The 14769-nt window shown below is 39.7% G+C and overlaps 1 protein-coding gene across 1 annotated transcript in view; it reads right to left on the reverse strand.

Moving 5' to 3' along the window:
- Positions 1 to 14769, reverse strand: part of DCBLD2 (discoidin, CUB and LCCL domain containing 2) — an 87395-nt gene that overhangs the window by 31778 nt on the left and 40848 nt on the right. The window contains exon 3 of the mRNA XM_004593233.2: positions 6185 to 6322. Within this exon, the coding sequence (XP_004593290.2) occupies positions 6185 to 6322 (138 nt within the window). The remainder of the gene's footprint in view (positions 1 to 6184; positions 6323 to 14769) is intronic.

Genomic DNA, 14769 nt, shown 5'->3' on the forward strand with positions numbered 1-14769 from the left:
CTGGCAGGACACAGTCCCTGCAGGTAAGCGCGAGAAGCATGATTGGAAACAGCCCAGAATAGGCCATGGAAAGTTTCCCACTGGCATGCATTTGGCATGGGTCAGGAGCAGGCCAGGCTGAATCAGTTCATGTCATCCTCTGGCAAATCCGATCACCAGAACAGAGTGTGGAATGGGCCGGGTTTGGTTGCGACAAAACCAGTACACATTATGGAACGCCAGGGCGTGGTTGCCTGTACTGGATATGAATGCAGCACCCATCCAGCACACGTGAGATCCAGGAAGGGAGGGGCAGAGCTGGCGGGGGGGTTAAGGGGCTGGTCCCCTCGCTGGACAGCTACTCCCACTGGAGAGTGTTGGCTGGGATAGAGACAGACACGACTAAGCAAGGCTACAACACCTGTGCGCTGCATGTGGACAAGATCAGGGCCACAGCATCAGCTGGCAGAAGCTGGCACTGGGGACTAATTCTGTCGAGTCAAATCACAGGACCACCTAAAGAGTGCATAAACCGGGACAGAGAGACCTGGGAGGGAAAAAGTGGGTTCCCCCTTCTTGGGTCACTATTCCCATGGGAGGGCATGAAAACTAGGACGGGGGCTGGGATGGCTAGATAGAGAGGTACTCAACAATATCTGTGAGGGCTGGATGGTTGAGTTGGTTAGATAAAACCAAGCTTTAATACCCATTGACAAGTACCAGAGCCAAATGGGATGGGGGACAGATTGGTCTTCTGCTACACATACTGACAAACCAGGGTAGGGGGCGGTCTGGTGGGGGTTATTGTGGGTCGCCCCAACTAGGCTACAGCTCCCACTGGTTGATGTAAGGGCCGAACCAGACTGGACTGCAACACCCATTGGTTCCAGTGCAACTCGGGACTGAAAACAGAACCAACACAGCAATTGCAACCACCAGCTGATCAGGGTGATGGACTGTGCCGGGCCCTGTGCTTGCTAGAACATACAAGAATCTGGTCTGGGAATACCTCAAAGTATCTTTGGAGATCTCCCCACTTGAACTGCTGGACTCAGAATTCTAACCAAGAAAAGACAGAAGACAGAATAGGACAATCATTCATCTCAGCTACATGTTGGCAGCGAAATATGGGACAAATGGAGACTTCATGATGGACCATATCAATCAGTGGACCACCTCATCGAGCGAAACTGGCAGTGACTCATAACTGGAGAACTATTAACTCCACTTGAGCACATATCTCAGAGCATGCCCCACATCCGGGACTTGGGGTGGGCGGGAAACCGGGTGGGGCTTCTCCCTCAATATCCCCTTTTACCTCAGATACATGATGGAAACAATATGGACATAATAGCATTGCCCACCTCCCTATCTCCCTGAACCTTTTTTTTTTTTCTTCTCTTTCTTGATTTTCCTTCAACTATAGTTAACTATGTAAAGATTGTCAACAATACAATAAAATGGATTATAAAAAAAAAAAACTAATGAATAAATTTAATAAAAAAAAAAGAAAATCTTGTAAAATTACTGTACAATTTTGGCACCACACAGCCTACGGAATTCATACTATTTTCAAGCAAAAACAATCCATGCAGGAAAAAAGATATCTCAGAAATTGGAACTATGAGAAAGCAGCTTTCTATTCAGTCCTTGTTTCATTTAAAAGTTTATGTAATCTGATGTAAGATGGAAGAAATGGAAAATATTTGCAAAAATGTGGTTAAAGAGTGAAGCAATATGAACATTTTCGTACTGTTGATGTTAATTCTAAAAATAATCTATCATACAGAACAATGATCCTGTCAAATGTGAACCTTTTCCAGGCTCAGCTGTTGAGGAGTCTTGAACACACCATGATCACATTCTTTGGGGAGGCAGGCAAAAAGCGAACATACATTTATGACTTCAGTTAAGAAGCATGTGTTAATACGCATGCTAAGTGACTTTATTCCATATGAAATTTTAAACTATCTTAAACTATTTTCTATATTTTTTTCTCAAAAAACAAAGGCTAACTTTACAGGGACCACTACAAGACTCTGGATTGGTGAAACAAAGGCAGTAAAGCTTCATGCTATTTTTCCAATGATGAGTTTCTATTCTACAAAAATAGTAGGGTTGCAACTTTCTGCTTCTGTATGTACACATACAACAATTATAGCAGAAATAAATGAAGCCTTGGAAGACTAGAAGCTTTCCATGCCAATGTGGACATTTTGAGTTCACTGTTTTAAAACCAAAAAGACTTGAAAAAAAAAAATCATTGTTCAAACTCAAAAGGTTGAGTCCTTCTTAGAAATCAGCAATTATTGAACAGACTCAAAAAATAGGAATTTATGTCATCAATATTTAAAATTAATTTTTTTCAAGACCCATCCAGCATCCTGCTTATAGCACTAGAGGGTGGCTTAAACACCTGGGACCCTGCACCCATATGAGAAACTTGGAAGAAGCTCTTGGATCCTTTGCTTTGGAGAGGCTCGGCTCTGATCATTGCTACCACTCGGGGATGGAACCAGTGAATGGAAGATCTTTGTCACTCCTCTCTGTAAATCTGCCTTTCCAATAAAAAATAAATACATCTTTAAGCAAATGAAAATGTCAGGGTTGGTGCTGTAGTAGCATAGGTAAAGCGCCAGCATCCATTGAGGTGATGGAGTCCTGGGTGCTCCACTTTCAATCTAGCTCCCTGCTAACGTGCCTGGTACCTGTAAAAGCAGCACAACATGGCTCAAGTGCTTGGGTGACCCGGAAGAAGATCTCTGTTTTGGAACACAGCAGTCTCAGACACTGCAGCCATTTGAGAAGTGATCCAATAAATAGAACATGTCTCCCTTGATAACACTGCCCTTTAAATAAATACAACTTTTTTTTTAAATGAGTGAAAATGTCAGTACCTTTTATTACTAAACTAGATGAATTGATATTGATTACTGAGTGGTAGGTCCTGCTTGTCTCGGTACTTGGGACTCTACACAGAACTCAAAACATTAGATGCATGTACAGGAGATCACAAATGTATGTCCGGATCTTTCATGTCTCAGAAAGCCCACTGCTATTCGACGGGATGATGCAAACTCGGATGAGAGAATACTAGTGTCTGCTACAGACTGGATACTACCATTTCACAGGCCTAGCTAGCATGTGAAAGGGGAAGAAAGAGGTATTCGTATTCACATGTCTCTTTCCTTGTACTCAAATGGATAGATGAAACATTTTCTGTCAGGTAGAATTTCTGAAAAATGAGGGTACAAGTGAAAAGGAAAGGAGATAATGGAAGGCTAGAAACTAATAGTCAAAGCTTTCTACGACGTACGCTCTCCACATCTGCTGTTCTCATCCCTGCATGTGCTCGCTCCTTGTCTGCCTAAAATCTCCAATTAATCCTTGAGTTCTGAGCTTAAGATTAACTTCCTCAGTGAAGCTGTTCTTTGTCAATCATCCACTCCCTGCTCTCTAGTGGTCTCCTATGGTTTGCAGAGTTCCTTCATCATTTTTACCATTACTGCAGTTAAGTAATCATTTGGTTAACAGTATTTTCCAGCCCTATACTCCCATGAAGGCATGATCGTTGTCTGCTGTACTGCTGTTTCCCCAGTGCTAATTACTGACAAGAAAACAGCTCATTAAAAGGAATATAACTGTACAATTTGCACAAATGAATAAACTTGGCCTATTTTGCACAAAATCATGACTACAATTGCCATGACTCTTTGAGAAAATAACAATTGAAGTAAACTTAATGAAGTCCTAGTGTTCACAATTTCAGTTCCCATGTATTCTAGATAGCTCAACTAGAGACATACAATGATATTCCTTAAAAATATTCATTGAATTCATTATGCAACTGAGTTTCCTGGACGGAAACAAACTAAGTCTCAACCAAAGCCAACCAGCCTTCAAATAAATGAGTAGTTGCAAGAAATGATGACTGACAGGCCACCCAGAAGTAATAAATTCAACCAGTGCTCTTTTGAATATAGGTTAGCCAATTCTCTTTAGTCCAAATAACACAAATTTCTGATGGATGGGACAGGACATGTAAAAAGTAAGACTTCAGGAGACAGTTAGGAAATGAGGAATTCTCAAAATAGTTACAACTTTACAAAATTTTATTTATCCTGAAGCTCCAAGTTAAGGTAGATACTCTCGAAGCTAAATCTCATCTGAAACAGCAACACAGCTGTTTGAAATCTGGCACTGAAGTTTATACTTCTGGAATAAACTGATTCTCGTATCTGAAATGACTGCCAATTGTAAGGGTGACATTCAGATTTCTATGGAAGAAAAAGACCCACAGTTTAAGTGCCTGACCTATAAAGCTTTTATTTTTCCCCCAGAAATCTTCAAATGGACAAATAACAAGGAGAGAAAGGGACAAAACAGAAATAATTTAATCTGATACAGACTGAGAAACTTATGGAGAATAAGAAGCAAAGTACGTACTTACATTCACCCCCTCGGCTATCAGCCCAAGATTTTTCAGAAGTATGACTGAAAGGATGGTAATCCCTTATCATAGCACTCCTTGCCCTCTAGACTACCCTGTTGGGAGTGGGTGGAGAATGTATGACTGTGTGTGTGCACAGTGATGGAAGGGCCAAACTACCACTGTGGCCAACTATTAGACTTAACCAACTGGGACATACGAGTTTTGGAGTTGAAACGACAGACCAGATGCTGCCTAGCCAGCATGGGAACGAGTTCCAATTCTCCTGAGTATCCTTTCTGCAACATCATATTGTCTCACTTTCACTTGCTCCCTCAAAACTACATTCTTTAAAGAGACATTTATTTGAAAGGCAGAGCAACTCAGAGAAAGAACAAGAGAGAATCATTCATCCACACAGGTTTATTCCTCAAACGGCCACAATAGCCATGCCTTGCCTACAGAATGTTTCTAGGGCATTTTTCCCTATTTTTCTATAGATGAGTTTTCATTCTTTCTGAGGGATTCTACTAGCCTCTGTACCTTATTCTACAGTTTTTTTTAAGACTTATTTGTTTGTTTGTTTGTTTTACTGAAAAAGCAAATATACAGAGGAGGTGAGACAGAGAAGAAGATCCTCTGTCCGATAATTTACTCCCCAAGTGACCACAACAGCCAAAGCTGAGCCAATCCAAAGCCAGGAACCTGGAGCTTCTTCTAGGTCTCCCACACATGATGCAGGGTCCCAAGGCTTTGGCCCATCCTTGACTGCTTTCCCAGGCCATAAGCAGGGAGCTGGATGGGAAGCAGGGCCACAGGAATTAGAATCAACACCCATATTGGATCCCAGTGTGTGCAAGGCAAGGACTTTAGCTGCTAGGCTACTGTACCAGGCCCTATTTTGCAGTTTATAAACTGAAGGAATTAAAATTCTTTTCACATAGAGCAACACTCTCTTCCATCACCCTCTGAGACTTTTAAAATAAAAGACAGTGCTCATCTCCAACCCACCACATGGGGAGAAGCAGCTTGTTCTGCCTTAGGTCATTCTCAGTACTCAACATTCTCATACTTAGAAGGGTAGTGACAATTTTCACTTTTGAAAATACAAACTGAATTAAAAGCTAATTCCTAACTTTAAATGGTCAATTTACTTAATATCAAAATAATTTCTTATTTCCTACTTTAAGTGATTGTTTTGATATATCCCTATATAGCAATACTTCTTAACCTTTCTCATCCTTGAATCCATAAGAGCCGAGGGCAACAAGCACACATTACAGAGGCCACAGGATGCCACAAGATTCATGTTGGTCCTGCGTCTTTCAGGGCCTCAGCAAACTGGCCATTCTTCACGGCCTTCTCAGGCTGATTCCTGGAGCAAGGTCAATTCTGAATTCTGTTCCACTTAGTAGCATTCCTTTAAATTTTCTCCCCTTTAGATCCTAAACATCAACAAGTTAGAAAAACAAAACTTCAAACTCTTACATTTCAGTAATTCATAGAAAGGTGTTAGAGTTTGTAGTCCAGTCTTGAAACAAAACAAACCAAGAAACAGTATTTCCTTTACTGTGGAAAAGAAATTCTATAAATTTTATACAAAAATACACTTTCAATTTCTGGAATTCTGAACTGGATGAAAATTTGTCAAATTTATGTATGTGTTATTAACAGCTTACTCACTGTGCTATAGCCCAATATAAGTTAATAGGCACTCAAAAATTTTTTTTGTTACAGACTGCAAGATGTAACAGTCAGTGTAAACAGTGAAATTACCTTGTTTATCTATAAGCGAGTAGGAGGCTAGAAATCCTCGTCCAGAAACGTGGATTCCACTCATGAACAGCACTGTAATCTCATTGCTTTTTGATTCAATTGAATGGTTCATCTGCAATCCCAGACCACAGTATTTGCCTAGGAACAAAACAGATATGCAGTGTGACTCGCACAAAGTCAATTATGTCTGCAACGCAGATAACAAAATTAGAATAGTACACCATACTGGATATTGGATTAGTACCAAATAATGGGTAGGATGTTTAATGATTTGAAATCATATTATTCTGGAGAAAGGAAAAACAATAAATGCTAAGTAATAGCAATTCAATTGATTCACAAGGGAAAAAACAGTAGAGGTATCACTGCACTTGAAAAAGATTCAATTTTCTGAGAACCAAATATATAGTTTTTGAAAGAATTAAAAAAAAAAACCAACTTCGAGCATTTCACCCAGATAGGCTGAAGTCCACTGCTTTCTTTACAAGCTTTTACCAGGACACCCCTAGATTTTTCACTTTAGCGTATACCTCAAACACTTTTTTCAATTCTAGTCAATTCCTTTTGGTAAATATAGTACTCTCATGGTTTTAACTATTACCTGACAATGCAATCTTCCATACACAGCTTTTTCTTTGAATTTCACTTACATGTATAGGGGTACCTCAAAATGTCCACAGAAAAACAGTATTAAAAGATATCATGGTCCAGCGCGGTAGCCTAGTGGCTGAAGTCCTTGCTTTGCATGCCTGGGATCCCCATATGGGTGCTGGTTCTTGTCTTGGCCGCTCCAGTTTCCATCTGCTTCCCTGCTTGTGGCCTGGGAAAGCAGTCGAGAATGGCCCAAGGCCTTCTGACCCTGCATCCGCATGGAAGACCTGGAAGAAGATCTTAGCTCCTAGCTCCTGGCTTTGGATCAGCTCAGCTCCAGCCACTGCATCCACTTGGGCGTGAATCAGTGGATGCAAGATCTTTCTGTCTCTCTTTTTCTCTATTAATCTGCCTTTCCAATAAAAATAAATCTTCAAAAACAAGTTATCTTAGGGGCAGGCACTGTGACATAGCTAATGAAGCCATTGCTTGCAATGCCAGCAACTTATCACATATTAGAGTTACCTGTTTTGAGTCCAGATAGCTCCACTTCTGATCCAGCTCCTTGCTAACATGTCTGGAAAGGCAGTGGAGAAATGCCAAAGCACTTGGGCCCTTGCACCCAAGTGGGAGACCCAAATGGATTTCTGGGTCCCTAGTTTCAGTCTGGACAAGTCCTAGTCATGGTAGCCATTGAAGAAATAGATAAGCATGAAGGATTTCCTGTTTCTCCCTCCCATCTCTTTCAAATAATGAGTAAGTCTTTAAAAAAGAAAACAAGCATTCCCCATGAACTTTATGAACTACCCCAAATTGTTTACGTATCTAACAGTCTTCGATGTGTAACATGTAAAGTACATACTCTCAGCATATATCTAAGTATACTAAGATAAAAGAATGAATAATTGAAGTATCACATTCCAATAAGCAAAAACTAAATTTTCCTATGGACCTGTTAACTTGTCTAACAAACTCAGAATAAACAGTTTCAAAGATTTTAACTTGCAGCAGTACTACTTTCACACAAATAACAGTAATATAATCTTTTATAAATACCATTTTCAAGGATGATATTTGATCTTCTCAGCAGAAAATCCTAAGGAATCAATGAAAACCAGAACTAGTATATAAACTTAGCAAAGTAACAGAACCAATATGCAAAAATCAGTCAATTTTCAGATGCTAGTATCAACCCAAAATAGTTTTTAAAACTAATAACGATGGAAAATATTTAGGAATACATTTTTACAAATAAGTTTAAAACTCAGTTCACTGGAAAATATATACCACTGCTGCGGAAAAGTAACGATGCAACAGGTAAGTAGATACACCAAGTTAGTGAAAGGCAAGGCTCGATACTGCCAAGACGCCAGTCCTGCCAACACAGATACACTAATTCAAAGCAATCCGCACAAAATTCCCAGTGGGCTTTTTAATAAAAAGAAATTAATGAGCTGACCTTACATTTTACATGGGAATGCAAAGAAAAGGCACAAAACAATCAGGAAAGAAGAAAATTGAAGGATTTCTATTACCTGTTTTTTAAATGTACTATAAAACTACAGTAATTAAAATAGTCTGATACATTGTAAGGAATATATTTAAACACCTATATCTATCAATGTCTATCAATCTATCCAGAACAGAAGACAGTCCAAATAAACATGATATATGGATATGGTATATAGATATGGAAATGGTAACTTGGATTCTTACAAATTTGTTAAAGCAACTCAACAGAAAAAGATGGCCCCTTCAGCAAAAGCACCAAACCAGCTGCAAATACAGAAAAACAAAGTGAACTGGAAACTACTTCATACTATGTACAAAATACAAGTCAATGTGTATTGCAGACCTAATTCTAAGCGCTAAATATACACATTGTTTCAAAAGCAAAAATGGAAAAAGCTTTGGATTCTAGCATTAAGCAGCGACTCGTTTGTAAAACATCTAATAAAGGAAAGGAACCTGGAATATATAAAGATCTCTGATAAAATTAATACTTGAATGGGAAAATGATTTGAACAAGGCAAGGCAAACTATGGCAAGTAAGCACATAAAGAATGACAACAACATTCGTTTTCAGGGAAACAAGTATTAAAACTACAACAGGGTATCACAATACACGATTAGAACTGTTATAACAAAAATTAATATCAAATGATTGGTGATGCCACATTCTCTGAATTGCATTTACAGAACCATGCTGCTTTCCAAAAGTTATACCAAATTTATATGACTACAGTTAACCTTGTGTCAGTCTTTAATTCAAACAAACCATTTTGTCCAGGATCATTTTACAATCTGCAAAAACTCTGAAGACTGATTATGAAGTACAGCAAATTACCCTATTGAATTTTATAACATACAAACACTGAACATTTTAGGGGTGCCTCTGTTTAGCAATTTCCATCTGATAAATGCAAATACTGTCTGTATCTTAAGCTTCCAAATACCATGAAATGAGCACATGTGCGTCTGCATATACACACAAACATGATATTGTTCATTTGCCTGTTCATTCATCACACTCTTCACCTAAATTTAGCACACGCTGTTAACAAACTGCTTTTTCAGTCAGGCTGAACCAAGGATTTCTCCTGCTCCGGGAATAGCAGAGATAAAAGAAACTAGTAACTTGTTATCTTCCAGGTTAAATACAAAGCTGACCTTTATCCATGATTCATACATAATTCAGGACTTCCACCTTCCACTTCTACCTATTTCCCCTATAACAATGGTATAGCCCTTTAGAAAGTGCTATAACATTCTACTATTTAACTTCATCATGGATAACCATAGACAAAGGAAGAAAGTCTAGTATTGTATTACTGTGATATATTTAAGTGTCTCACTAGGCATTCTCCTTTTATTCCAGAGTAAAGATGCAGACTGTGACGTGCCTTCACTTCCCAGTATGCTCACCTCCGTTACACAGTTCATCTATGAGACTATGTGTTTATACAGGTTTCCCTATATATCTATACATCTGTGTTTTGCAGGAAGGTTGCCTTATGTCAGAGAGAACATGTATGTGTCTTTGGGGTTTACTTATTTCACTGAGCATAATGGTCTCCAGTTGGGACCACTTTGTTGTAAATGATAGAATTCCATTCTTTTTAACGGTTGAGTAGTATTTCATGGAGATGTGCCGAGCTCTCTTTGTTCATTCCTCTTTCAACAGACATCTGTCTCCACGCATTTGATAATGCAGACTGCGGGACAGCTGGGTCATATGGTAGATCCATTTTCAGTTGTCTCGGCACTCTTCATACTGACTTTCTTAGTGGTTGCACTAACCTACAGTCTTACCAACAGTGGAGTAGGGAACCTTTCTCCCCACATCCACACCAGGAGGTGTTGTTGGTAGATTTCTAAATGTAGGCCATACTCACTGGAGTTAGGTGGAACCTCATTATGGTTTTTATTTGCATTTGCCTAAGATTTAAGAAGCATGCACATTTCTTCATGTTTAGTAGCCATTTGGATTTGTTTTCAAACATGCCCACTCATTTCCTTTGTCGATTTCTTCAGTGTTGTTTATTTTGCTGTCATTGAATGTCTGAAGATCTTTTTAAATCCTAGACACTAGTTCTCTGTTGTGCAGTGTGCAAAGATTTTCTCCAATTCTGTTGGTTGTTTCACTTTGTTGATAATTTTCTTTGCTGTACAGAAGCTTTTTTTATTTTGGCTTGATTTGTTGTGCTTTTGGTGAATTTTCTTTTTTTAAAGATTTATTAATTTTTATTGGAAAGTCATATATACAGAGTGGAGGAGAGACAGAAAGGCAGATCTTTGGTCCATTGATTCACTCCCCAAGTGGCTGCAAAGGCCAGAGCTGTGCTGATACGAAGCCAGGAGCCAGGAGCTTCTTCTGGATCTCCCATATGATTGCAGGGTCCCAAGGCTTTGGGCTGTCTTTGACTGCTTTTCCAGGCCACAAGAAGGGAGCTGGATGGGAAGCGGGGCTGCTGGGATTAGAACCGGTACCCATATAGGATCCCAGCACATGCAAGGCAAAGATTTTAACAGCTAGGCTACCGAGCTGGACACTTGGTGACTTTTCTAAGTCTCTACCAATGTCTATCTCTTGTAGAGTGCTTCCTAGTTTTTCCCAGTTTGATGGTTTCTGGGTGCAGATTTAGGTCCTTGATCCACCTGGAGATTATCTGTGTATAAACCATAAAGTGGAGGTCTTGTTTCTTACCTCTGCCATTGGGTATCCAACTGTTCCAAGAGCATCTGTTGACAAGCTCAAACTTTTTCTGTGGATTTTTTCCATTTTCCTGTCAAAGATTAGCTGGCTGTGTATGTGTGGGTTCTCTTCTTCGGTTTCTATTCTGCTCCACTGGCCTTCTGCTTTTGTAAAAGTATCATATTGCTTCAAAGCTGAATTTTTCAAACACATAAAGAATTTTTCCTCTGGTATGTGACCTTTTTATGCTTTTCCAGTACCTTTTTTAGCCATATCTCCTGACATTTTAGTTTTTAAATAACTGCATGTAACATACATGGCAAAAAAGAGATTCTAGCGTCAGGCCTGACCTGACAAGACATGACCTTTCCAAGTGTGGCGTTTTCTCCAGTTGACTGCAAAATTGTAAAGAAGCAACACACACCAGCTGACTTAGAAGGACATGAACATCTGTGTTAATTGCCTCTGGGGGCCACTGCACGCAGCCTCTAGGGAGCCAGAGCAGATTCTGGAAAAAAGTTAAGGCAAAATGGGGACACAACTGCAAGAAAGTGAATTTCACCAGTCAGTGAACTTCAAAGAGAAACTTGAGCCCCAGATGAGATTTGTTTCCCCAGCTGACATCTTGGTTGCAGCCTTATGAGAACCAAAACAGAATGCAATCAATTCATATCATGCCATAGTTCTCATCCACAGACACTGCAAAACTCCGTGTGCATGTCTGCCAGGCTAAGTTTGCTGTAATTTGCTATGAAGTAAAAGAAAGCCAATACTACCAGCAATTTGCTTTAGAATATTATAATACCCTGCTTCGGGATGGTCCCATCTGCAGGAAATTGGCATCTTCAGCTTGGGGCCTAACTCAGTCCACAGACGTGTTTTGCCTGGCCTCTAGACTTGTACAACCTAGGGCCATATGCTCTTTCAAAATGTTTAAATCAGTTGCCAAGACTTCAAAATATGCATAAATTTTGATTTTCTGGCTCCTCTTAGAAATCATGAGAAAGAAAAAAAAGGAAACTTAGGCCAGTTTTCCAAATGGATGTACCTAAGTAGTGACTGCCTTCTTTCAAAGAGAAAATCACATTCCAGTTTATCACAGCTTAACACTCCACACTCCCCCCAATCCCGAAGTTCAAATATCACATCATCATGACAAACTGTTTTTTTTCTTATGCCTAGTCCATTTCACTCATTCATTTTACGTGTCTAGGTGTGTTGGCAATGACTTTATACTGACCTGCATAGAACTTGGGTTTTAAGGTGTCCATACTTCTTCCAATGTTTACATTAAACCACATTTTGGAAGATGAACACCAGCCAATCAAACTCTAGAAGATAAACTCTGGGAAACATTCCATATCCAACAGAAAAGAGAGATATCTGATTCAGACAGACCAGAAGTGGAGTTCATACTTTTTAAAAAACTTTAAATCTGATGTATGTTCTCAACTGAACTGGAATTCATTCCACCTACTTAGAGATGTGCCACAGAGCCATGCTCCTGTTAGAAACTTGAAATTTATGAAAACGAGGTAGAGTCCTCTCCACCTAAAAGGGTGTGTTGCTGGTTTAAATTAAGAACACCAATGTTTGGAGACAAACAGACGGGCAAGGTGTTCAGTACCTAGTAAAAGCACTCCAGTTTGGAAAACAAAACTGGGAATCCTCAAAGGAGTTCATTTGTTGACATCGACTCTGAATACTAAAGCACTATGCTTGGCAGATGCTTGGGATTCACAGGTGAAATGAGACAGGTACAGTGCTGGCATCAGAAACTTGAATGTAGTGGGTTATGCCAAATGCATGACTGGGGCCTCTAAAACACACAAGTCATTGTGGTGCCCAAATACGTTCACAGAATAGACACTACCTTTCAAAAATGCCTCTTCCAGCAGTTGTTTCTTTAAAAAGTCAGGCTTTAAGCATCACTGCTTTTTTGTGGTAGTTTGGCGGGCCAGAACAAGGTTGAACTGTTCAGCTTAACCTCTGGCTTGGAATACAGATTGTGTTGTCTTTTGGAAAGAATAGAAAGTCTTCCCAAGATTCCTCTTACACTGTAACTTAATAAACTGGTGTCTACAGGCTGAGCATCCTGAACCTGAAGCACCTGGGACTGGCAGTGCTGCAAATCACGCTTCGCTGCTGCATGTTACACAGGAAGATTCAGATTTCAGAGCAGTCAATCTCAGATTTTTAGGGTTGTAGTTGTTCAATGTATACTATTAAAATGTTTTTCTAAAATATCATGAAGTCATTGTACATTCTGCTTTTAGGAAGTGTCTACTTCAGCGCTATTTTTCTTAAATAACATCTGGCAGTTGCATATTAAAACAACAACACTACTCTTTGGTTTGTCTGAGATGCAAATAAACACAGGGCTAAAGGGAAAGAGAGGACAAAGGAGATACAGAGTGCATGCATGACAGAAACTCTTATCTACTGGGAACCCTCCTTTTTTTTTTTTCTTTTTTTTTTCTTAATTCATTAATTACATTGTATTATGTGACACAGTTTCATAGGTACTTGGGTTCTCCCCACCCCTCCCCAAACCCTCCCACCATGGTGGATTCCTCCACCTTGTTGCATAACCACAGCTCAAGTTCAGTTGAGATTCCCCCATTGCAAGCGTATACCAAACATAGAGTCCAGCATCTTATTGTCCAGTCAAGTTCAATGGCTTCTTAGGTATACCCTTTCTGGTCTGAAGACAGAGCCAGCAGAGTATCATCCCAGTCAATTGAAAGCTCCAACATACCATCAGCAAAAATTTACATCATTATGGAATTAATTGACACAGTAATGAGTAACCAATATGTTAAAAGTAAATGCGAGTTCCTAGCCACCTTCTGTGACCACCTCACCTATACTTCAATTTTAGTTTATACACAACATATAACATTCATAACATAACATGTTATACATAACATCATATCATCTTAAATTAAGGCAAACATGTGGTATTTAACCTTTTGTGATTGGCTCATTTCCCTTAGCATTATGGTTTCCAGTTTGGCCCATTTGGCCACAAAGAACTGCATTTTGTTTTTTTTAATAGCTGAGTAGTATTCCATGGAGTAGATGAACCATAGCTTTCTTATCCAATCCTCTGTTGATGGACATTTTGGTTGCTTCCATGTTTTTGCAATTACTGATTGTGCTGCTATGAACATAGGAGGGCATGTTGGTTTCTCATAAAACAATTGTTCTGGATATATTCCTAGGAGTGCTATTGCTGGATCATACGGTATGTTGATTTTGAGTTGTTTGAATATTCTCCATACTGATTTCCACAGAGGCTGTACCAGCCTGCAGCCCTACCAGCAGTGGAGTAGTGGGAACCCTCCTTCTACACTAACTGGAAATGAAGGAATGACCCAGGAATTCAACCTGCGTATGTCCCCCAAAAGTCTGCAAAAGCCAGATCACTCACGCCACCTTCACTGCTTTGCAAGCTATGCAGCAGCAGGAGGATGGGGTCTGGAGAAGAGGCAGGCACTGAATCCAGGCACTCCAGTCTAATATGGGACAAGGGTGTGTCTCAAGTGCCAAATACCTATCCCAACCGTACATTATTAAATGAATAAGGACCTCACATAAAAATGTATCATGAGATTTTTACTACTACCTTGGATATACATAAAAAATAAAATTTGGAGGACCTGAAGGTAATATGTGTAGAAGAGAATAAAATAAAGCTTTAAGAAAACCTTAAGAATATCTTCAGTTCAGCTGTGGAGCTGAGGCAAAAGGAGCCCCCTGCAGTGTCTCTGCTGCAGGAGGTGCCCGAGCCTGGCCA

Source organism: Ochotona princeps, chromosome 3 (assembly GCF_030435755.1).
Source record: "Ochotona princeps isolate mOchPri1 chromosome 3, mOchPri1.hap1, whole genome shotgun sequence".
Taxonomy (NCBI): domain Eukaryota; kingdom Metazoa; phylum Chordata; class Mammalia; order Lagomorpha; family Ochotonidae; genus Ochotona; species Ochotona princeps.